The sequence below is a fragment of the Rattus norvegicus genome, chromosome 7 (assembly GCF_036323735.1).
Source record: "Rattus norvegicus strain BN/NHsdMcwi chromosome 7, GRCr8, whole genome shotgun sequence".
NCBI lineage: Eukaryota > Metazoa > Chordata > Mammalia > Rodentia > Muridae > Rattus > Rattus norvegicus.
Genome location: NC_086025.1, coordinates 126,278,191 through 126,303,150, shown reverse-complemented (window position 1 = coordinate 126,303,150; position 24,960 = coordinate 126,278,191). Strand labels below are relative to the sequence as shown.

Genomic DNA, 24,960 nt, shown 5'->3' with positions numbered 1-24,960 from the left:
ACTGAGTTAGGGGTGGGAAGGAACTGCCTGTGTGAGGTTCTTTCCTCACACTTTCAGAGGCTCCCCTTTCCCCCCCGTCTTAGTGTCATTTCCTGTTGCTATGATAAAATACCCTACACAAACAATGGAAAGGAGGCTTCCAAATTTCAGTTACAGTCCATCCTTGTGGGAAGTCAGGGTGACCTAAACCTGTTACCCCCACACTCAAGAACAGAGGGCGATGGATTCATTTGTATGAACTAGTGCTGGGCTTGTTTTCACCTTGTTACTGAGCCCAGGACTCTGAGTTGCTGAGCCTTCTCAGATCAGTAAACCCAGTTAAGAAAGTGTCTCACAGGGTGTGCCCACAGGCCAGCCTGACCTAGACAGTTTTTCCTCTGAGACCTCCTTCCCAGCTCACTGTATGTCAGTTTGACAATCAGAACAACCATTACTACTTCCAGTCAGTCACTCAGGACACTAAGTTTAGCTGTCAGTTGGAATGCCTCTTCGCAGTACTTGAAGGATGGCTGGGAGGATCTTTGATGGAAATAAAGCTGGGTAGGAAGCCTGCCTGCTAAGGATTCCTGTTGCCTGCAGCAAAATCTAACGCCTTTGTAGTCCCGCTCCTTTCTGGCTGACCAGGCTGCTGTCTCTTTTCCAGTGGTCTGCTGGATCCTGCTGGGCCTCAAGAACTGTGTACCTAGCTCCCACTTCCCGCCATGCTGTGAGGGGTCCTCATACCCACAGGCAGCCAGTGCTGTGCCTCCCACTTACGTTATGCTTAACTGAATTGTGAGAGCCCGCTGGTGTTCTTTGAATTATCTAGAGATTTCTTCTTGTTATATGGAAAGTAGATTTTATTTGAAAGTTCTTTTTGGGTAGCATCTATGTCTGCAGGGATTTGACTTTAAGAGCATGATAAAGACCCTACCATTGTTCTGGGCCACAATTACCAGAGAGGTGGCTTCCCTGTGAGAGCTTAGAAAACTTCAGCTCTCCGTAACTGCAATGGAGAAGCTTACAGCAGGTTTCTAGTTCTCCCGCAGTTGTTTCTGTTCTTGGTACTGAGGGTAGAGATCTCAGTGCGCGTTTCTTCTTGTCACTTGGTGCTGGGGTCTGCACGATGCTGCATGTGCATTGCAGAGGTGCGGTCTGGTGCCTGCAGTGTCAGAACAGGGTGTCAGACCTGTGCATCGGAGTTGCACATGGTTGTGAGCCACCTTGTGGACAGTGACAGTGGAGACCATTTAGGAAAGCAGAAACCGTGGATAGCCTGTTAAACAATACTAAAATAAGCAAAATCTTATGTTGAGTGGTGACATAAGCCTCTCCTCATAAGTACGTCAGAGGGCAAGGGAGGGAGACTGCCAGCTCCAGCATCCAGCCGTCCTCTGCAAGAGCGGTAGGTGTGCTCAGCCACAGAGCCGTCTCCCCGTCCTCAGGCTGATATTTTAGTGAAGACTTTAAAAACCACTGTGAGAAGTAGTTAGCAGGTAGATGACGTTGAATTCTGTAGAATTACGTGCCTCGTGTCTTCTCTGTGTCTGTGACTTCTGTTGTTCTTGGATGAACTAGATATGTTTCTTTGTCACACAAGCATAAGGTGGTGCCCTGTGGTTTCCGTCTTAGGAAACGAAGGACGGAGCTGATATGAGGAAGGGATTAAAGGAGCAGTGGGGAGAAGGCACCACTTCTGTCCAGTGCCTCTGGTAGGGCAGTGTGGGGAGGCCACACCAGAGGACGGGAAGGGCCCCCAGCCTGAATCCACTGCTGTTACGGGAACGTTCCTGCCTAGGCAGGGAGGGGTCTGAGGAGACCCTTCCTGCTTAAAAGACACCCTGATGTGTAAGGTCCTTTCAGAAATGTTTGCACATCTCGGTGAGTGCAGCTGGACGCACGCCAGTGAACAGTTACATGAACAGATTTCTTGTAATGGGCTTGGCTTAAGGTAAGATGAAATACTGAAATATCTATGGATGAAATTGTACGTTACTTGCATTATAGTGGTCCGATTTTGGGTTGAAGAAGGCATGTGGAGGGGTTTTAAATAGAATTAGAAATTTTAATTAAAAAAAAATGCAGATTTTAGGTATCTGAATGGCAGGAGATCAGATCACACAGGCTTCCGGTCTTGACACAGTGCGAGTGCTGAGTATCTATGCCCTGGGAGGTTTGCCTCTTGGGATGCTGGCCGTGGGAAACCGGAGAAAGCGCAGACATGCTCGATTGGTGATTTAATATTGTGTAGCTTGGTATTTCTTTTGCATTTTAAAAAGCAGTTGTAAACTTTACTGGTTTTGAGCACAGTAAAGTACTTTATTAGTGAGTGCATACTGAGCTGTTGGAAATGCTTCTCTCTGTTGCTAGGTATGGTCTGAAAACAAGGCCCACTGAGAAAATGCACCTTGCCGTTGTCGCCTGTGGTGACAGACTGGAAGAAACTGTGACCATGCTGAAGTCGGCTCTGATTTTCAGCATCAAGCCACTGCACGTCCACATTTTTGCTGAAGACCAACTACACGATAGCTTTAAAGACAGAGTAAGTACTTGGCGCTCACTGAACAGTGCAGAGCTGACTGGACGTGAATCTGCTCTGTTAGAACCGCTCTTCAGCAGCCTCTCTCTGGTGCTCCCTAGGTACTAACTAGAGTCTAGGTAACTAACCCTAACCCCCCCCCCCCCCCCCGCCCCGGTTCCTGAGTGCTGGGATTACACAGGTCTGAGTCCCAGGCCCAGCTCGCTATTGTATTGTTAAGTGAAATGTTTGGCTTTGATTTTGATGTAAGAATATCAGATATTTGATGGACCAAATTGCAAAATATTCCAGTATTAAATGAAAAATATCAAAGATTTCATTTTGAAGTTATATTACAAAGATCTTTAAGTGATTTGTAAATTGAAAGGGAAAATGGAATTGCTATTCTTTTAAGATGATTAACAGGGACATCAAGCAGGGTGTCACAACAAAAGCATTCTTAAACTGTGGGAAGATGCTCATGCTTTGAAGAGTACCTGACCACAATTGTTACTGAAGACACACTATCCCCACCTCCTCCCGGTCACTTCCGTTTGCTCTTTGGGTTGGAACCAGAAGTTCTAAAGCATGTGCTCCTCACCCCATGTCATCACAGTGATGACGCTTGCCTCCTGAGGGTCCATTTCTCAGTTTACACAGCTGTAGTAGCATAAGCCCTTTGGGAAACAACAGTCAGAGATTATGTTTGAGAATGGACCAAGGCAGTGTTTAGAAGTGAGTTTGGAAAACTAAAGAGTAGAATTCATTGTGGATTTTCTTTTAAATGTATTTTGGGTCCTTAATGATTTTTAAAAGTGGACTAGGATATGTAGAATAATGTATTAGGATTATTAGCATAGTGTATTAGGAAAGCCAGTATACATTTAAACTTTACATAAGTGGACTCAACTGGTGCTATATTAGTCTGACACTCAATATAAACATTTTATCATGTGTACTATGGTAATAAGTTAATTTTTCTGATTTTAATTTGCTTAGAATTGAGAAAATTCATATGGGTGAAATAAGGGAGATGGAATTGGGCTGTGGGGCTAAGCAGGAGTCACCGTTGTGTGGTCAGCCTTTCTGTTTGCTTTTGGAGATGAGATTTCTGGGTTAGCCCGGAAGTCACTGTTGTCAGACTGAGCCAGCACAGTTGTTTCCCTGTCTCCTCCCAGCACTGCGCTGGGGATCTGAACTCGGATTCTCATTCTTAGCTCTCTGGACTGATCAATCTTAGTGGCCTGAACATTGACTTACCAAAATCCACGGGGCCTTAGATCTTGATGGGAAAGTGTTTGTAGTGTATCATTATGATTCTTAGATTTGAAATAAAAATGAAGGAAGTAATTGTAACTTTATAACATAGATGTAATTTTAACTGTAAATTAAAATAAAAGTAACTGTAAAAAAGTAATTTTAACTGTATAATATAAGTGTGGCTTTTAGTTTTAGCAGTTTTATTTTGTAGCTGTTGGTTTGTGATGTTACAGAGAAGGTTGAAAGTGAAACAAATCTAAATTGGCTTCTGTTTTTAGCGTTAATTCTTTTTTATGTTTTTAGCTCGACAGCTGGTCATTTCTACAGAGATTCAACTATAGCCTGTATCCCATCACCTTCCCAAGCGACAGTGCCATGGAGTGGAAGAAGCTCTTCAAGCCCTGTGCTTCCCAGAGGCTGTTCTTGCCAGTGAGCTGTTCTTCCCAGAGTTTCGTTTCTTTTTCTTTTTTAAATTTGAAAGTTAACACAGAACATGTTAGTAGGGTTTTTGTTGCTGTAAAGAGACACCATTAGTAGAGCAATTCTTACAGTGGTAAACATTTGACTGGGGCTGGGTTATAGGTTTGGAGGCTTAGTGCGTTGCCATCATGGTGGGAAGCATGGTGGCATTCCGGTAGACATTGTGCTGGAGAGGTAGATGAGAATTCTGTATCTAGATCCACAGGCAACAGAAGAAAAAGCCACTGGACTTGCCTTGAGCATTGGAAACCTTAAAGCAATCCCCATCAACACACTTACTCCAACAAGGCCACACTTCCTGATAGTGTCACTCCATGGTTACCAAGCATTCAAGTCCTTAAGCCTATGGGAGCTATTTAAACCACCACAGAAGAGTTTCCGAATAATTACATATAAGCCTCATTAAGTAAGCAGAGACACATGTCAGACACAAGAAAAGAGTTTCCATAGAACAAGTCGGAGTGATCATAAGGACAGGGAAAACGGAAGAGTCTGGGGCTTTGGATTAGCGCAGTGATGGAGCTGATCTTCAGCCCTAAGAAACGTGAATGGCGTTAACCGAGGGAAAGAGTCATGCAAGGGTCTCAGTGTCCAGGGTCTGCAGGCATAGCAGGAAGTCAGGCTGCTGCACCCCTGACAGCACTGCTGTGGAAGTCACCTTCCTGAGTGACACCTGCATCAGCTGTACAGCTGTAGGGCAGGAGAGAGCAGAGGGGAGCCGTTTGGTCACTAGAGCTCTTTGGTGATGGTTTTGGGTAACAAACCCCAATCTGAAGATACCACAAGTTTGAGTTGATTTGATTTAAAATTTAAAACCCACGGTTATTTTTCTCAGTCACAGGATTTAAAATTCTTGTGGTATATTCGGTTTAAAAGTGTACTTTCTTATGGCAGTGCAAGTGTTCAAGGTACAGGTGTGAGTTCTGCTAGGTGTGGTGCACACCTTTACTCCCAGCACAGAGAGAGGCAGACAAGATCTTTGGGAGTTTAAGGCCAGCCTGGTCTACATAGAGAGAGACAGAAAAGCCAGAACTACGTAACAGAGAGACCTTGCTTCAAAAACACATACCAAACAAAACAGGCATAAGTTCCTGGAAAATATATGAGTTATAGGGAAGAATCTTCATTGCTGCTTAAGTGGGTCAAGCACCTGAGTAAATTAAGGTGTAGCTCACCATACCCAAGTCCATCAATTATTTGTAAGTTTAGGTTGCCCTTATTTGGTTGTTTGAATATTTCTGTGACATTTATTGTTTTAATTATGTGTACACACGTGTGTGACTGCATGTACATGTGGAGGCTTTGGAGCCCAGAGAAGACCGTGGAGTCCCTGGAGCTGGAGTTAGGGGTGGTGTGGGTGCTGGGAGAGCAGGGAGCACTGCCAACCACTGAGCTGTCCCTGCAGCCCTGTCGTTTGAGTTTTCTGTTTGTTTTCAGATAGGTAGGGAGCCTCTAGCTTAGGCTGGCCTACAAGTTGTCTTCACAGTGATCTTGGAGGCTGTGCTTAAAGGTTTTGGATCCTAGGATCTTTTTTTTTTTTTTTTTTTTTTCTTCTTCTTTTTTCTTTTTTTCGGAGCTGGGGACCAAACCCCCTAGGATCTTTTTAAAATTTCCTTTCTGCTGTTAAAACACACATGAGAATTTGTAAGCTTTTAATATGAGCCTTATTATGTTTTAGGCAGGGTCTCACTTCGTCTTCCTAGTTGATCTGGAGCACAGTATGTTGAACGGCCTAGTCTTGAACTTAGAGGTCCACTTGACCCTGCCTCCTAAGTTCTGGGATTGACGGCATGGCTATGACGCCAGGCGTCACCTGAGTCTTACACTGAATTACTGCCGTGTTACAGCTGCTTCTGTGTGGTGTGGGTCTCTCCTCAGGCAGCAGGAGTGCGGGGTGCATAGCAGTGAGTGTTTCACGGGGCTTCTTGTCCGGTGGAGGGATGGCCATGGAAGAGGTCATTACCCAGATGCCTTACCAACAACAATATGTGATGAGAGGAGAGCATGGCCTTGTGGATTTCTCTGCTACTTGTACTTAATAGGTTTAATTGCTGATGTTTTGAACTGAATTTACTGGATCATTTGCATGCTTCTGGGCTAAAGTCCTAGATGGGACTAACATCCTCAAAACCTTTAGTTGTCTGAGTACCTTACTGTTACCTTATCTTTTCAACAAGATTTAAGTAGATCGGGGTTGGGGATTTAGCTCAGTGGTAGAGCGCTTGCCTAGGAAGCGCAAGGCCCTGGGTTCGGTCCCCAGCTCCGAAAAAAAAAAAAAAAAACAAAAAAACAAAACAAAACAAAAAAAAAGATTTAAGTAGATCTATACTTTTCTCCCCTAATGATAATTCTTGCTGAGCTTCCCTTCCTTTGCTGTAAAAGAAAGCACTCGTGTGCCTTGTACCTGTCCCGTCTATTCCCAGGGAACACTGGGAAGATAATCTATGCGATTGTGTATGTTGGTGTTGAACTTGGAACATAAAATAGATACATGAATAAAATGAAAACATGATTTTTTTGTTTAGTAGTGTGGGGAACAACCCATCTACCACTGAGCTGTACTTGCAGCCTTCTAGTTACTCCTCAGAGAGTTTGCCCACAGTGCCCTGGCTGGCCTTGAATTTAACATCCTTCACATCGGCCTCCTGAACGATGGGCGTTAGAGAGTCCATAACACTCGGCCTGGTTTTAAGTGTGAAGCCATAAACAATGTCTTCCCAGTCTTCCAATGATGTTACTCTATGTGGTATGGCTTAGCGGCAGAACATTGATAGAAAGACAAGTCTTGGGCTAGGTGTAATTTAGTACTCAATTTGTGATCAGATCCTCCTTGGGAGGCTGAGGAAGGAAGAACCCAGGAAGTTCAAGTCCACCCTGGGCTATGTACTGAAACCCCAGGTGCATTAGTCTGAATTCTCTAGAGGAACATAACTGATGAAATGAGTCTATGTATATTAGAAGGGCATTTATTAGAATGGCTGTCTCCTGACAGAAAGGCCAAGAATCCAGTAGCTGTCCAGTTAAGAAGGCTGATGTCTCCCCCAGGCTTCAGTCTGCATTGGAGTCCCAGAGAAAGAGTTTATATTCCAGGGAAGTAGTGCCCCAGCAGCTGTGTAGACAAGTGTGTTAGCAGGAGGAAACCAGCAGGCCAACCAAAAGCTTCATCTTGTACCCTTTACGCAGGCTCCCATCAGCAGGTGCAGCTCAGATTTCAGGAGAGTCTTTCAGCCTCAGGTGACCCAGTGAAGAAGCCCCCACCCCAACACACGCACAAAGGTGCCCAACTCCTTGTACTTTAGTTGATTCCAGATGCAGTCAGGTTGACAATTGAGATCAGCCATCATACAGGACTCTTCACAAGACTTAAAAAACCAAACGAGAAACCCAGTAACACCTAAAAACAACTTCACCCCTTTTCCTGTTGGCGGGGAGGCACAGCCTAGCTTCCCCTTTTTTAAACTGTGGGCCTTCAACATCCAGGCTCAGCCATCACCATCAGATGTTTCTGTGTCTGCTCCCAACCTAGCCTGTAGCAGCCTGAGAGGAACTGGGTTTCAGCGTAGCTGCTCGTGAGGTAGTGGCTGAGCATTGCTGGGGGGATGGGGAAATGGACAGAGTAGCAGAAAGGATCAAGTCTTGCTCTCCTTGTGCTTAACTGAGATGTTTCAGGCACATTCAGCCTGCAGCGCACAGGGGACAGCTGTGAATGCAGCCTCTGCAAAATTGTAAACCTGCATAGAACATTGTGGGACTGATTCCGTTACAGAGTTATAAACTTACATAGAACATTGTGGGACTAATTCCGTTACAGAGTTATAAACTTACATAGAACATTGTGGGACTGATTCCGTTACAGAGTTATAAACCTGCATAGAACATTGTGGGACTGATTCCGTTACAGAGTTATAAACTTACATAGAACATTGTGGGACTAATTCCGTTACAGAGTTATAAACTTACATAGAACATTGTGGGACTGATTCCGTTACAGAGTTATAAACCTGCATAGAACATTGTGGGACTGATTCCGTTACAGAGTTATAAACTTACATAGAACATTGTGGGACTAATTCCGTTACAGAGTTATAAACTTACATAGAACATTGTGGGACTGATTCCGTTACAGAGTTATAAACCTGCATAGAACATTGTGGGACTGATTCCGTTACAAAGTTATAGACTTACATAGAATATTGTGGGATTAATTCTTTTACTTTTGGTAACTTGATTGCATGGTCCTCGGGCGTGTGAACTTTGTGGGTGATGTCATGTTTCAGATATCAAAAGGTTGGACACTCCTGCTACTTTAAACCTAACCATTGAGCTTTATGGATCTACCGGGACAAACAACAAATTTAAACCTGCAGGTATATTACTTAAAAGGTTTGTAAGGAGATCCGGCTCTCTGAAGGTTTAGAAGGTACAGCAGAGCCAGTCTTAGTTTTTCTTTTTTTTTTTTTTTTTCCGGAGCTGGGGACCGAACCCAGGGCCTTGCGCTCGCTAGGCAAGCGCTCTACCGCTGAGCTAAATCCCCAACCCCCAGTCTTAGTTTTAAAAAGCCTGGCTCTTCCTGAGTTGTGCAGGTTTGCTTTGTTGATGGTGTGCAGTCTGGATAGCCTGGGCTCTGTCTGGATAGCCTGGGCTCCATCTGGATAGCCTGGGCTCCATCTGCTGGCACTTGGTAGTGGGCCCTGAAGCAGTGCAGCGCAGGGATGGGTCTGAGAGACCTTTATTTCCGTGTCCCTGTACTTTCCTCAGTGCTAAGGCTCCACGTGTGAAGGCACAGAAGTAGTGTAGTGTGCAGCAAGAAGACAGGCTCCTCCCGACCCAACCCGTGAGGATGTTTCTCACTGGGAGGAGCGAGGGTTTTATTCCGGCTTGCTTTTCTTTCTTTCTTTTTTTTTTTTTTTTCTTTTTTTCGGAGCTAGGTACCGAACCCAGGGCCTTGCGCTCGCTAGGCAAGCGCTCTACCACTGAGCTAAATCCCCAACCCCCTGGCTTGCTTTTCTAGCCTTTCTAAAACTTGATGAAAAATATAGCAGAGTACCTACGGATTTTTCAAAAATGACAAAAAAAAGTTACCTTAAAAGATTTTAAGTTGACATATCACTTAGGTGTAATTTCTGATAATCTCCTTTTATTAAATATGTTTGTAACTATTCAAACCTCCCCATAGTTGATACTGAAAGGGGTTGACTCGCTGTTGTACGTCGACACGGATGTCCTCTTCCTGCGACCTGTTGATGACATCTGGTCGCTGCTGGAGAGATTCAACTCCACACAAATCGCCGCCATGGCGCCGGAGCACGAGGAGCCCAGGGTCGGATGGTACAACCGCTTCGCCCGGCACCCGTACTACGGGCGCACAGGCGTGAACTCGGGAGTGATGCTCATGAACATGACCCGGATGAGGAGAAAGTACTTCAAGGTAGGCAGCGCACAGGCGGGCGCTCCACAGTCTCACCCTTCTCCCGAGCAGGCGCTCCACCGGGGTCACCCTTCTCCCGAGCGGGCGCTCCACCGGGCTCACCCTTCTCCCGGGCGGGGTTTTGTCTTCTTAGAACCTTGATTAGCTCAGGGCCGAGACCGTTCAGTGCTTAAGGCCTTTACACTGCACAGTGTTGAGACTTTAGCATGGACATCAGGGCATCTGACGGCCTCTTCTGGCTTCTGCAGGCACAGACACATACAATACAAATGAAACAGGTCCTAAAAACACATAGATACGTAGCATAGATAGATGGCTTAGTGGCTAAGTATACCCACGGCTGTCACAGAGGACCCCAGCTCAGTCTCCAGCATCTACGGGAGGCAGCCGATAACTATAACTCCAATTCCAGTGGAATCTTGTGCCTTTTCTAGTCTCTAAGAGCACCAGGGACTCATATGGTAAATACGCTTACTTGTGAGAAAAACAAAAGAAAAATAAATATGCCCTGTGTGTGTACACGTGTGTATCTCGAGATGTGGTGATGCACATCTTTAATCCCAGTACTCAGGAAGCAGGGGCAAGAAAGATCTCTGCCAGCTAGAGAAAACTACATAGGTGAGATGTTATCTCACTGCCCTCCCCGTGTGTGTGTGTGTGTGTGTGTGTGTGTGTGTGTGTGTGTGTGTTTCTAATGTTTCTATTTAGGATAATTGGAGAAAAGTGTTGATAGTGTTGTGCAGTGGTAAATTCAAGTTGGTCATATCATGGTCTTTCTCACGGTGAAGTAAAAGAGCAGGGCACGAGTAGCCACCGCCTTCCCTAGACTGTCAGTGCTGGGAGCTGTCAGCATTGTACAGCACAGAGAACGTGACTCTAAAGTGACATTTGGGGCAGTGTTTGGTTATCAATGTAGATTCTGCAGCCTGTCAGTCTGGCTCTAATTTCGTCTCAGTTCAGAGTTCAGTGAGTGGGGTGAGTCTTGACTATCTCAGGGTTTTCTTTATCTGTACGTGGGAGGGTGATGTAATATGCCTGTGCTTTAGGCCTTTCTATGAGGGCTTAGTGGTTCAGTGCTGATGACCTCTTGCAGAAGACCTGAGTTTGGTTCCCAGCACTCGAATTTGGAGGCTCACAAGTGCCTGGTAACTCCAGTTCCAGGGCATTCTCTGCCCCGCCTTGGCCTCCACAGGTAACTGCATGAACACAGCACATATAACGTTACACACATACATAATACACAAAAGCACACAACCCTACAAAGCCAGTTTACAGCATGATACTTAGTAGTCAAAGTTTTAAATAAATATTAGGTAAAGTTGGGTAAAAACATGGACTTCTGGGAAAACACAGGCTTTCCCTCCCTCCATAGCTTATTTCTTTATCTCTAGCTTGGGATAATTAGACGCAGGGGAATTAAGAGTCTTCTGTATTTTGTAGTTACACTTGTTTTTCAGCGAGTTCTGGCAGATCAGAATTTGCGCTGTTACTGTCCCTCTGCATATGCGCGTCAATCTTCAGATCTTCCTGTCATGTCGGATTTTTCCTTCCTGTGGTTTGTTGTTGTGGTTTTGAGCTCCTGGCTGTTCTGAACTTCTGTCTACAGCAGGCAGAGAGCTGCCTGCCTCTGCCTGCCAAGTGCTGGGGTGAAAGCTGTGCACCCCTGTGTCCGTGCTGGTGTTGTCTTCACTATGGGCAGAGTGTCGCTGGCCGATGTCACCACTGTATGTCAGCCTTTCCACCATTAATGCTGTGACAGGGTTCTCTAGAGGAACACATGGATAGAATGAATTTTTTCATTAAATTTGTATAGTACATGTGGAACTTATATATGTAAACATATCATATACATACAGGAGTTATTAGAGTGACTTATAGGATGTGCTTCTGATAGTCCAACAATGACTGTCTACCAACAGAATAAGAGTCCAGTAGTTGTTTAGTCTACTGGCAAGGTGTGTCAGCTGGTCTTCAGGTTGGAATCCTCCTCAGGAGGTAGGCTGCAGTGCCTGTGAGGAACAGACTTGCCATCAAGAATGAGGGCCACAAAGCTGGAGAGATGGCTCAATGGTTAAGGGAACTGACTGGTTGTCTAGAGGTCCTGAGTTCAAATCTTAGCAACCACATGGTGGCTCACAACCATCTGTAATGGGATCTGATGCCCTCTTCTGGTGTGTCTGAAGACAGCTACAGTGTACTCATATACATAAAAAAACAAAAAACAAACAAACAAAAAAACCCTTAATTTGGGGTTGGGGATTTAGCTCAGTGGTAGAGCACTTGCCTAGCAAGTGCAAGGCCCTGGGTTCTGTCTCCAGCTCCGAAAAAAAGAAAAGAAAAAAAAAAAAAAAGAATGAGGTAAAGGACAAAGAGCTTCCTTCTTCCCTGTCCTCTATATAGGCTGCCAGCAGAAGGTGTGACCGCATATTAAGTGTACAGGTCTCCCCACCTCAAATGGTTTAGTTAAGAAAACCCCTCACCGGTGTCATTTGCTTGGGTGTCAGTCAGTTTCAGGTGAAGTCAAGTTGACACCAGGAGGAGCTACCACACTTGGCGTCAGCCCTTGCCGAGCAATGGACACTTTGTTACATTTGCTCACCGTCTGGGCGGTTACATTTCATGGCCGTAAGGCTTTCCTCTGTGCCTGCTCTTCTGATTGCTAGACTGTGATTGCCGATGTCATGCCAGAAGATGGTGCTGTAGGATTATCTGTCTGCTGAGAACTGTTTGACTTCTCACTAGCTGCATTTTGATCTTCGTAGAATTTGGTATTGCAAAAGAAAGTGGAAATAATTTAACACTTTGATTTTAAAACTAAACAATATAGCTGAAATTCATTACTGTTCTTAAAGTTCCCTCCCTGCTTCCTGAGAAGTTCCTACCTCACCCTGTTTCTTTGTTCTTTCAGGTTTAAGCCAGATAGAGATGTGGCTCTGTGAAGATGTCATTTTTCAGCATTAATCTACAGGACCTTGCTGAGATGGCTCTATAACATTTACTGATTTCCTCATGTATATTTTCTTCATCGTTTTCCTGTCTCTGTGGCAAACATTGCCTTGGTTTTCCCTGTTCAATAACTTTGGACATACATTATAAATTTTAGATCTTTTGACTCACAGTCATTTTCCAGATTGTTCCTTAGAGTTCCATAAATGTGACCTCATGGTTATTATCACAAGAAAACTTAGAGAACCTGTTTATAACAAAAGGCCTTGTCTAGTCCCTGATTTTTGCGGCTGATACCCTGTGCAGTTCCAATCTGCTACATTATATTAGCATTAAAAATTTAAAAGTAAAAGTTTTGTTTAGTTCTTTGTATCTCTTACTGCTTGATAAGCAGGACACTCTGTTGTTTAAACGATTAATATGCACTTGTACTTTCTGTCCTGGTGTTGTTTGCAATGGTGAATCTGAAAACGTTCATTTGTAGTCATTTTTCTTTCCCTTTGTAAATATCTGCTTTAATTGTGTGTGTGTGTGTGTGTGTGTGTGTGTGTACATATCTATATATGGACATACATATATGTGCACTCATGCACATGTATACACACACGTAGATACGTACATTTTATGATGAAGACTGTCCTTAAAATGGACTCATGTTTAATATCTGTGTGTTTGTGTTAGAGTTGGGTTGAACTGGCAAGAAGTGCTCTGAACAATGCCTGCATGTGATTGTTTTCCCCTGTTGAGGCCATTGTTCTTTTGGATGTTTAAAGAAAATTATTGGGAATTAATAAATAAAATACATACAATTAAAGTTTTAATAAACAGTATGCTTCAGTAGCATGGGAGGCAGAGAGAAGCAAGAGTGCTTAGGCCATGAGTTCGAAGCCAGTCTGGGTTACATAAAACTGTATAAAAAAGAAAAAAGAGAAGCAAGAAGCGTGACAAAAATAAGTTTGTAGATGATAGGAAATAAGGACAAAACTAATTGCTGAGTTTTTGCACTGGTGGTGCTTTATCCCCTCGGGCTGAGAGCAGTACATTACAGGAGTCCCAGTGAGTGCCTCAGGGAAAGGTCGTTTGCTCAGTGATCTTTCCTGGGGTGCTGTGGACAAATCTGTGCTTACCCAGGAGGGCACCAGGGACATCTGCAGTGACATGCACAGTCACCCAGCCTACCAAGCCTCGAACTTTCAAAGATGGCTGTAGCACAACACTTTGTAATCTTGGCTTTCCAGAGTCAGATACGGGACGGACATGAGTTTGAGGATAGCCCTAGACTACTGGTAAAATCTTGTCTCAAGTAACAAAACCAGAAACCACTTTTCATAGTTCCTACCTTAGCAGGATGACGTAGTGAGCCACCATGCCGCTCTGGGTGGGTCTTTTGCCTGTTTCATTAGCTTCATCTCTGTCTTACCATCAGGGCAGCCTTCCCTCAGACCAGCTGCCTCCTCACATGCAGTTTACACACGATATGTGATTTTGTAACTAGGGGCTTTCCGTTCTCTTTGGGCTTTGAATGGTTCTAAGGGGAGAAGGGGGAGCTGCTATGTTTCCCCTGAAATGTGAATGCTAAGACTTTTCAATGCTTTATCAACAGAACGATATGACCACTGCACGGCTACAATGGGGAGACATACTTATGCCACTGCTTAAAAAGTACAAACTGAACATCACATGGGGTGACCAAGATCTGCTAAATATCATGTTTTATCATAATCCAGGTAACCATCTAAATTCCTTTATTTCTTTGCATTTGTAAACCAATTGCAGATTAAAAATCAGGAGGCAGGAAGCTGTGGGCTGGGGCTAGCACAGTGGAGACAGTGCTTGCTTACGGACATGGTGTCCTCAGGTCAGTCCTTCCCACCACAGGAGACGCACTGGCTCAGTTTTCTCTTTATTAATGGTTGTTAGGATTTTCAGTAAGACTTGAATATTGATTGGGTTGGGAGGAATCTAAATACCATGTATAGATTTTTAATAGAATCATTGTGTGCTTTATCGCTTCCCTGTTGTTGGGCTTTTCTTCATTGTAGAAAGCCTTTTTGTCTTCCCGTGTCAGTGGAATTACCGGCCAGATCACTGTATATATGGAAGCAATTGCCGAGAAGCAGAAGAGGAAGGAGTCTTCATTCTTCATGGAAACAGAGGGGTTTACCATGACGACAAGCAGCCAGCTTTCAGAGCTATGTATGAAGCACTAAGAAATGTAAGGTTTGCTCCGCCAAAGTTTTCACTTAAAATTTGCAGTATCCTGAGGAGTTTGTAAATACACTGTAAAGAATCTCCTATCCTTTATTGTAAAGTCACCAGTTCCCAAGATCCGGCTTCATGGTTTGTCACAGGGTCTCTCTGTGCATTTCTGAACGTGAATTATATATATTATCTTTTTGATACCTAAGAACTGCAGTTACTTTTTTATTAAGACTAGTGGCATTTATTAACCATCATAGCAGCATTACGCGCAGTGTGTCTGCCCTGTGTTTCCTAAGCTCCTTTGGTTAGTAGACAGCAACACTCCCTGATAGCTTCCAGTTGTGTAGTTTTCTCCTGCAGTCGTAATGCTGTGCTCACAGTTGACATCTGGTACCCACATATAACCACTATAGACTTTGGGGTACCCACCCTCCGCGATTAGTATTCCCTTCAGTCCTGTTGGTGCTGCAGGTGCTTCTGATTTGGCAGGAGCACAGGAACACCCACCTCCCTTCAGACTCACTACCAGCGTCTTAGGCTGTGCACATACATGACTTACAGAAGGAGGGGTCTTTGTCATGCTTGTCACTGTTAGCTCCCCTCCTCTACATAGTTAGTACTTCGTTAGCACATATAGAACACGTGTCATATATGGCATATATAGTGTGACGTATATTATATGCACTTTTCTATATTCATCTCTCATCACCTCTCATGTCGTCCTTCTGATCCCTTCCTTTACCCAGAGAGTCCCTCTACTGCCCTCTCCTTTTCCTCCCTCCCTCCCTCCCTCCCTCCCTCCCTCCCTCCCTCCCTCCCTCCCTCCCTCCCTCTGCTTCCCCAGTGGGCGCACTTCTGAGGACAGTGTAGAGCTGTAGAAGAGAGCTTCCATGTTTAGGAACCATTACTTGCCCCTTAGCTCCTTGAGGAAGGGCGCCACCTCTTCAAGCCATCCCTCCATGACACTAGTGCTCTGCGCAGTCGTGCCTGCTCTCACGGAGATAATCAGAGCCACTGAGACTGTGGGGCAGCCATGTCGTGGCTTGGAGGACAGTGTTCCCAGCGATCCAGATCTTGGCATCCCCACACCCTCCTTTTGTGAGATGGCTCGCTTACTGGTGAGCATTCACCGCACTTACTCTCAGCATTTTAACCCTTTGTGAGTCTGATGATTGCTGCCCACTGTTTCTTCCCATCAGTCTGCAAAGCATCTTCCAGCCATACTAAAGCAAGCCAGCAGGGAAGTAGCTTCTAGTTCACTTCCAACCTGATTGGAGCTTTGTTTTCTTCCCCTTGGCGGGCTGTGAGCCTCAGGGCTAATCTCACTTCATTTTATCTCAGATTTTTATATGTTTTACATTATAGATAAAGGTGGCCAAAAGTATACTTTGAAATTATTAGGCTCATCAGCATTTAACTGATGTTGCTTTCTAGACAGCCCTGAAGAGTCTGAGGTACTTAGCAGTTCGCATATGTGCTTGGACCCTTTGTGCAGTGTGGCAGTAAACTTCCCATTACGTTAGGAAATGCTTGAGTTGGCCAGTTTATGTGTAGGGAGATTTGTTCTTTTGCTCAGTTTCAGAAATTTCAGTCCATAGTCACCTGGTCCCATTGCCTGTGGTAGAACATTACATCATGGTGAGAGCAGATGGCAGGAGAAGCAAGAGAAGGAACAGGAGTCGTTACCATCTGTGTCCTGTCTAAGGAACGTTATCAGTGATCTATAGATCCCCTCCCAAATATACCGTCACTGAGTGATCTAGGGTCCAGTCTAGCACACGGATCTTCTGGAGACACATAACCAAACTATGATAGGTCTGAGTTTCTCTGGGAAGTGACTCGTTCACTCTTCCTGCTCTGGCCGTTGTGTTCATGTCTAAGTCAGCATCAGCAGTCTCACTGCGTGGGGTCAGGGGATGGAGTGCCATGGAGAGCACAGGAAGACTTTATGCTCCCTCTTCTGGGAGTCTAGCTGTTACTAGTTATTCCAGATGCCTTTAACAAGATTTAGCCACTTTGTGCCAGTGTCTCTGCATCCTTTTGTTTGTTTGTTTGCTTGTTTGAGACAGGGCTTCTCTGTGTAGCCCTGGCTGTCCTGGCACTCCCTATGTAGGCCAGGCTAGCCTCAGAATCACAGAGATCCTCCTGCCTCTGCCTCTTGAATGTTGGGATTAAAGGCGAGCACCACCTCCCTTCCGCATTTTTCTGCCTCTTTTCTGCTCTTGAATGTGTTCTTCCCCGGCTGGGAGGCCTTTCCACTGCCTCTTTCTGAAGTCTCCCTGTCTGCAGAAATTTACTGTCAACCCCTTCTCTGGTAGTCATGCTTAATTCACTGATACACTGGGTAAGGGTGTACTTCACGTGAAATAGCAGGTGGAAGTTGTTAATGTTTAACTGACTGAAGAACTTATTTGGAAAATAATTAAACTCTTGTGTGTATTGTTGTCTGTTATATTTCTTCTCTAGTGTTCTCTTGAGGATGATTCCGTCCGTTCCTTACTCAAACCTTTAGAACTGGAACTACAGAAGACAGTTCACACGTATTGTGGAAAAACTTACAAAATATTTATCAAGCAGTTGGCGAAAAGCATAAGAAACCGTTACGACACACCACCAAAGGAAAGGTGATTCTTCATGACGAAGTACACTGAAGAAACAGTAATGCCTCAGGAGATATGAAGGAATGGTATTGGAAAAGGATTTAGGGGGCGTTTCTGTCTCCAGAATAATCCTCTTCGGAAGAATTAAATGAGCAGTATATTCATGCCATGAAGAATAAGTTAAACTCTGGTGCTGCAGTAAGAAGATGGTTTGTAACATTACTTGGTGTCTTTCCAGCATTAGTGAACGCATTGGACAGTGTGGGCTGTGGGGCTGGGTTGGCTCGTGATCAAGTAAGTAAGGACTGGGAGGATGGGGAGAAAGTGTACCTCGGACATAGTGGAGACATTCAAGCTGTGAGTGTAGCAATAATTTATGTCAGCACTAACCTCACTTTAAGTGTGAGAAAAGTTTACAGGAGCAGAAAGGTTCTGTTTCTTAAGAAATGTGATGTAACCAATGTTAACTGTTGACAATCTATGTACCACATACATTTCATCTCTGCTCTATGACATTTGGTGACAATCATGTTTGAGATTATTTGTAGATTTTACGTAAGCTGCACATTTAAAAATTAGCTGTATGAGGAAGGAGAAAATAGTAAAACTTAAAAGGAGGCAGTGTGTGTGTGCCAGTGTGTGAGTGTGAGTGAGAGTGTGTGAGTGTGTATGTATGTGAGTATGTGTGTGTGAGTGTGGTGGGTGTGTATGTATGTGTGTGTGTGTGTATGAGTGTGGTGTGTGTATATGTATGTGTGTGTTTGTGCGTGTGTGAGTGTGGTGTGTGTATATGTATGTGTGTGTGTATGAGTGTGGTGTGTATATGTGTGTGTGTGTGAGAGTGCTGTGTGTGCGTGTGCACGTGTGTGTTGACAAATGAAGTGTGTTCATTTTGTATGTATTAAACTGTCTTGCCAAACCTAAGCTCTAAGATATTTGGGGACATTTTAAAAATCACTTTAAGTGAAAAATTTCAGCTTTACTGGGCATTCTGGAAGCAAAATATATTATGCTGAGAATAAAGTAAGAACCTAGTCGCAACACTACCAGGATGGTGGAAAATGCAGCGGACCAAATGCATAAGCCTGTGAGATTAGCAGTGGTCCTTTCAGCTTTCCTTCTACCTCAAAGTGCATTTCCAGGATCCGTCTGAAGAGGGAGGCAGATGCAGACAGAGCCTTACTTAGAGTAGATTAGACAGCTGTGGTGGATGGTTTGGAGGAAGAAGATTTTTACATCTAGCTGTAGAAAAAGGCGTTTTGGTTTGGGTAAATATGCGTATTTTTTACTTTGAACACCATTGAAGATAGTTCCTTTTTAATATCTGGACCTTCACTCCTTGTCCATCTTGCCTTGACACTTACTGTATTCTGAGTGGGTAGCGTGTGCCATTCTGGGGCAGTTTCTTCCTACCAGGTGCTTCTGAGGCCCGGGCTGTATTCTGTTTCTCTTGGACCTTAACGCTCACCCAGAGAAGGGGAAGTTAATGAAGGAGCAGTATCAGCTGTGACGGTCCCGGATCCTCTGTAGGAAGCGATCAGTGCAGTTGCTCCAACTTCAGTAGTTCAGCCAGAGACAGACCAAGAGAAGGTTTAAAATGCCATCAAAGTATCTGCGCCCAGGAGAGGAATTGTTATTAGCTCAGTACGCAGATAGGTTGAGGGAGCAGCAGCCATGATTCCTTGGCAGAATGTCATCATGAAGTTAGATTCTGTGGCCTGTGTTCAAGTTTAGCTTGTTAGGTGGAAACATGAGAACCTTAGCCTTTGAAGTTTGGCTTATAATGTGAGAGAGCTTGCCAAAAACAAGTCCTACATATACTGTATCTAGGAAGGAGTCTTTAAGAAATTTTTTAAATGAAGAGATTAAAAATTATATCAAAGTAGACTAGGGCCATACCTCAATAGTCAGAGTGCTTACTTCATGTGCTCAAGAACCAGCAGTGCAGAAAATAATAGGAGATGAGAAGGAAGTAAGATCTTAGTGCAGCGCTCTCACTGGTCATGTCTGTTACCAGTCAGGATCTTGCCACATTTACGTCATCTGTTCCTTTTTTATATTAAAGTCTCAGGCATCATTCTGTGTCCCTGCAGTAAATGGTTTGGTACTTACAGGTAACCACGGCAACTACATCATCCTTAGCAACAGCAGCAGCTGCCTTTGGTCTGTCTTACATACGCTTGGTGCACGATGGTTCTGCTTTGAGTGAGTTCCTCAGAAGGTTCCGATGTAGCTAGTTTAGGAAGCACTGGAAATTCTTATGCCATCCTTAAGGTTGGAGTTAGGATGTCACAGTTATTGGCACAATTGCTAACTTATAAGTGCCATTTTCAGATAGAGGAAGCACTTGGGGTTATTGACGAGAGAGGGACTCATGAGTACCTTTAGATGCAATTTTCTCAGTAGCCGAAGCCTCAACCCCATGCGCTCCACTCTGATTGGTTGAGGCCGTTTAGAGAAAGAATCTTAAAATGCATCAAACCTCTAGAAAGTCTGTTTTAAGAAAATGCAGTTTGCCTTTATGAGGATGAGCTCATGAGCTATGCCATGCTTGCCTTGGACACTGCTTCCTCATGGCTCTCATCGGCTTATGTCAAGTGTCAGTGTCATGACGAGAACAGATGGGGACTGGCCTGCTTTCCCTTTGTGGGCTTGAGGGGTGTGCTGACCACACCGTGCTAGAGCGGCGAGGAGGTGTGGAAGGGGTGGCTGGAGGGACGCATGTAGCTCCTCAGCCATGCCAGTGTTGATGGCATCCAGTTTTGCCAGGGGCTGGGCTGCCTCCTGAGGCTGAGAGCTTTTTGTCTGTCTTCTCCAGGGTGGATTTGTTGATGGTATGTGGAAGGAACAGATTTTAAGGAAGAGAGGAAGAGAAGAAAAGGATGAAGCAAATGAATAGTCAAGAAAGGAGAGAGAGAGAGGTAAAAGAATGACAGAAGGCTAAGTGAGCGAAAGATGAAGGAAGGGGGGAGATGGGTAGGTGCAGATGAAGGGAACTGGAAACATGGGGTCCCCTGCCTAGGTCAGTGCTTGCCCTACACTGCCTGGAGCCTGCGGCTGGGGATAGCAGAGCCAGTCTTGTTGGAGTCATTGATAACAGACACGTTTTTTGGTCACCTTGTTCATTGAGTGGTAGTTGTCCTTTTATTTTCTTTGCCTGTGGAAACACACATACTTTCCATTTTAATGTCCTTTAGCTTATCCAGGGTAAGTCTGTGAAGGAAACAGCTTTGTAATGTCTAAATCTCTCCTATCCGTTTTTCCCTAGCACTGCTAATTAGAGGCCAGTATGACCATTTTGTTTGTTTGTTTGTTTACTTTTAAGTATAGCTATTTCCAACTTATATATAAAAATCTCCTCAGGGAGAACTGAAATATTATAAAATAATCCTTAGCTTGCGGCGTTGCCTAGAATGGTGGCTAGGGCAGTGGTTACACCTACCTGTTCCTCCCCGTCCCAGTGGGGATACTTTCAGTGGAACTGGTGAGTGACTCAGGAGACAGATGGTGGAAACATTAAAAGCAAACCTTTAAAGAATACTCATTGTCAGGACAGAGAGTTTGCTCAATGATTCTGAGCACTTGGTCCCAGCACCCACATGGTGGTCCACAACTACCTATAACTCCAATTCCAAGGGATCCAACACCCTCTTCTAACCTCTGGGCACCAGACCCATATGTGGTGCACATGCACACACACAGGCAACACATACATATAATCTAAAAACATTTAAAAATACTCACTGTCCTTTCCAGTTGCTTATAATAAATAGCACAAGCACAGTTCGCTCCTTTGAGATGTTCTTATTAATGTGGTTGAGCTGTCTTTTCAAAAATGTTTCTGGTTTGTTTTTTGTTTTTGTTTTTGAATAGAGAAGAAAAATAGAATGTGCAATATGTCCGGCGTGGGGCCAGTTATCCATTTATTAAGTGTAATTTCAAGTGTCTTAAAGTAATAACCACCTTACTGCATTTTAATACCCGGTGGAAGTAACCGAGGTGGCCAGTTTTGCCGTGGTCATCCTTTACACTGCCAAAGCAGCCCCTTTCTTCTAGAATCTACCTAACTTGTTCTGATAGTTGTAGTTTTTTTAATTCATTGAAGATAAGATTAAAAAAAAAACAAAACCCTGAGGTATATAGATTTGAGACCGATGTCTAAAAGCTGTTATAAGGATCACAACTGGGCGTGGTGGCACATGACCTGTTACCCAGTACTTGGGAAATTGAGGTGCATGCAAGGGCAGTATGGCCTTTGTTGAGATTTTTGTCTCAAGAAGCAAAATAAAAACAACAAAAAAACAAAACAAAACAAAAAACCCAAAACAGAAAAACCTCTACAAGTGTGTGCTAATCAGATATGTAGTCCTTAGAGAATCGTGAGACAGTGTGTGCCTGTTGGCCTGGCAATCTACACCAGGTTACATACCAGTGTCAGGATTACTTTTCAGAACTTGTCACCTCATCCTGGCCAATAATTACAAGTATCTCCTGTGATTTCCTTAGACTTTTCTATAATTTTATGTTTCAAACAGTCAGGAGTTTTGTAGTGAATTTCTCTCAGTAATGCTGTGAATACCAGATATTTTCCTATCAAACTTGAGAACTGATTGGGACATTTGACCTGTGTAGATAAAACATGCAGTCAGACTATTGGAGCATCTTCACACACAGCACACCATGACCGCACCTTCTGAAAGTTCATTTAGAGATTTCGACCACCTATGCCATTTAAACAGTAAATCGTTCCCCTGGGGTAATACTTCTGTCTGAACTGTTACAAGTCCAACTGTTACAAGTGGACTTTTTAAAAACACAAAACTAATAGCTGTTTTCAGCTTTTGTATTAAATCTCTTCAGGGAATATTGAAATGTTATAAAATAATCCATAGCTGTGGCGTTGTTCTAGACCGTGCCTGTTCTGAATACAGCAGAACATGCCCTTGTCGCACGATTACCGTTATATGTGAGGGCTGATCAGAGGGATTTGATGCGCTCTGTATCAGAAGGTGTCTGAGATGGAAATGAGAGCCTGGAACCAGCTGCAGGGGCTCACGTCTGCCAAGCATTTGCTTGGGTCTGTTACTGTGCTGAGCACAGTGGCCTGCGGCTGCGGGAAGGCATCGTGATGAACCATGCTATGTAGACATTACTGCCTCGAAACTGCTTTTACCTTAAAAATATTTTGGTTTTTATAATAATGTGAATATTTTAAGTCATTTGTGTATCTTGAGAACTCTTAATGGGGAGTATAAAAGTATGAATTTGGGGTCTAGCTTACCAGTATTGGAAGATGCCTTGCTCTGTTCTGGAAGGTTCAGCTCAGGTGTTTCTTGAGAAGCTGTATGCTGTTACTAAATATGTACTCAATAAATGTTGGATTTCCTCATGTGTCTTAATTTTTTACCAGGCAAACTATTTTACATGCTGAAAAGAGGGCTCAGCAGGTAAGAGCAGTTGGTGCTCTTGCAGAGAACCTGTTCCATTCCTGAATTAGGGTCCTAGCTGTAGAGCTGCCCGGCATGCTGAAGGACACCTGTAACCTTCGAGCTGCTGAGGCACAGGTGGACCCTGCAGCTGCCGGCCAGCTGCTCTAGCCAGTGAACTCTGGGTGCAGAGAGGCGATTTTAAAAGCCGTTAATTCCAGGACTTGGGAGACAGAGGTAGGTGGGTCTCTGAGTTTTGATGCCAACCTGGGTTGTGTAACTCCAGGCCTCTGGGTCTGCACAGCGAGATCTCATCTCAGACAGTTGGAGCGTGGCAGAGGAAGGCACTCGACATGACTGCAGATGTGCACAGACATATACACCGTAGGTATACACTAGTATTAAGACAGCTAGACGCCTAGTCTGCAGCACCAAGGGAAAAGGCAATGCAGGAGCAGCTTCACAGTCTCCAGCTTGGGCTGTTAGTAACAGTCTCTGAAGGGAAGTGGGTGGTCTGGAATCGGCTATCTGAGCAGCTGAAAGCGTCAGGCACCTCAGCACCTCGTGTCCCTCACCTCTCACCTTGTGAACTTGGCTTGTTCTTGGGCCTCCGGGTGACAGATGACAATTAGAGGTAGGTTTTACTTGGCTTGCTAGTTATGACATTTTTAAAAAACAAAACAAACACCCGTTTTTCAAAGCGAATGAAGCACACTGGATGGGTTTAAGATCATGGAGGTTTGCCCCTAGATTTAAAAATGGCTTCCCTTTGAAGAGGAATGGCCACTCAGAGCAACCAGTATGTGAGTTCTGGGTGAAGTTGCTAGGGTAGGAGGCTAGGGTTTGGGAAGTAGCTACTGGGTGGGCACACGCTGTCTTTTATTTGACTGGCGAGTGTTTGCTCTAATTTTAAGGGAATGCTAAATGGCAAGCCCAGAGAAGAGTACCCCGACTCTGCCAGGGACTGATTTTGTTTAGTGCGTCTGTTAATGTCATGCTGGCCTTCAGCCTTGTGGATTGTTTATCCGGCTGTCTTCTGGGGTGTTGCAGTGTGAGCAGTCTTGGGAGGTTGAGTTGATGGGGGCTGTTGTTAAGACCTTAAAAGTTCTTAAGATCAATAATGGAGGGGCTGGAGAGAGAGGTGACTGCTCTTCCAGAGGACCTGAGAGGTGTGCCAGTTTACAAGGAAGCTTCTAGAAGTAGTGAGTTGGAGAATCACAAAAGCTCTAGTTGTCCTAAAGTGCTGTCGTGGGTGGACATGTAGTATAGGCTTAAATTTTTCAAAACCTGTGTTTAATAAGGGCTTTCAAATGCTTCAAACCCCCTTCTAGCCCACTGTCCAAAGGTGGGGGAGAAGAGATGGTAAACAGGACAAGGGGATGTGGATCTATTTAGAAGTAGCTACCAAATTAAAAAAAAATCTATAGACGGTCGAGAACTAACCTGTTGAATGTCAAATAAAGTTGCTGAACTACCTCAAAAAAAAAAAAAAAAAAAAGTAGTTCCTTGGGGAATTCCTATCTCTATTTGTCAGGATACCAGGAGTCCAGTTTGGTAGTGTCAAGGTTAGCAAACAGGAATCAGCAGTGGTAGCATGACCCAGCAGAAACAGCCCGGTGTCCGAGGAATGAATCAGCAGGAGCAACCAGGACCAGCAGGTGCTCCAGGAGAAGTTCTCTGCTGAAGAGGAAACTTCCGGTTCCTTTGGAAAGTCAGTTATGCCAAAAGATGTTTAGGTAAAGGCAGACATGTGTGAAAGGATGTTTTACTAAAGCAGACCTGTGAAGGAATGTTTAGCTGAAGCAGACACAGATGAAAGGGTGTTTTGCTAAAGTGAGCACATGAAAGGGCAGATGATGAAGGATTCTTCGCTAACGGAGCACATTATGGTTCTCGCCTTACGTTTTGTTGCTGAGCTCTGTTGTGACTATAGAGAGAAACCAAAAAACTTCTGGTGGTGGTCTGACGGCTTCTTGCCGCTCCTTCAGACTCTGACCAATTGGTAGAGCACTGTCAGCTGATTTAGACTCCAGTGTTGCCGAACAGGCTCAGGCGGTGAGGCAAGACCTGTGGGAGGTCACATGCTGTTTGGAGGGAGTATAAACAGGACCCAGTGGACAG

At 44.4% G+C, this 24,960-nt stretch overlaps 1 protein-coding gene across 6 annotated transcripts in view; it reads left to right on the top strand.

The window, feature by feature from the left end:
* Positions 1-22,802, top strand: part of Gxylt1 (glucoside xylosyltransferase 1) — a 40,455-nt gene extending 17,653 nt beyond the window's left edge. For 3 of the 6 annotated variants that reach the window (XM_006242192.5, NM_001100887.1, XM_039078904.2), the window contains 6 exons: positions 2,350-2,521; positions 4,061-4,186; positions 9,414-9,665; positions 14,215-14,338; positions 14,654-14,826; positions 17,280-22,802. In XM_006242192.5, the coding sequence (XP_006242254.1) occupies positions 2,350-2,521; positions 4,061-4,186; positions 9,414-9,665; positions 14,215-14,338; positions 14,654-14,826; positions 17,280-17,441 (1,009 nt within the window). In that variant the 3' untranslated portion in view covers positions 17,442-22,802. Of the gene's footprint in view, positions 1-2,349; positions 2,522-4,060; positions 4,187-4,618; positions 8,605-9,413; positions 9,666-12,573; positions 13,426-14,214; positions 14,339-14,653; positions 14,827-17,279 lie in introns of those variants that run through there. The other 3 variants (XM_039078906.2, XM_039078905.2, XM_039078907.2) reach the window with 2 other exon arrangements.
* The last annotated feature ends 2,158 nt before the right edge of the window (positions 22,803-24,960 follow it).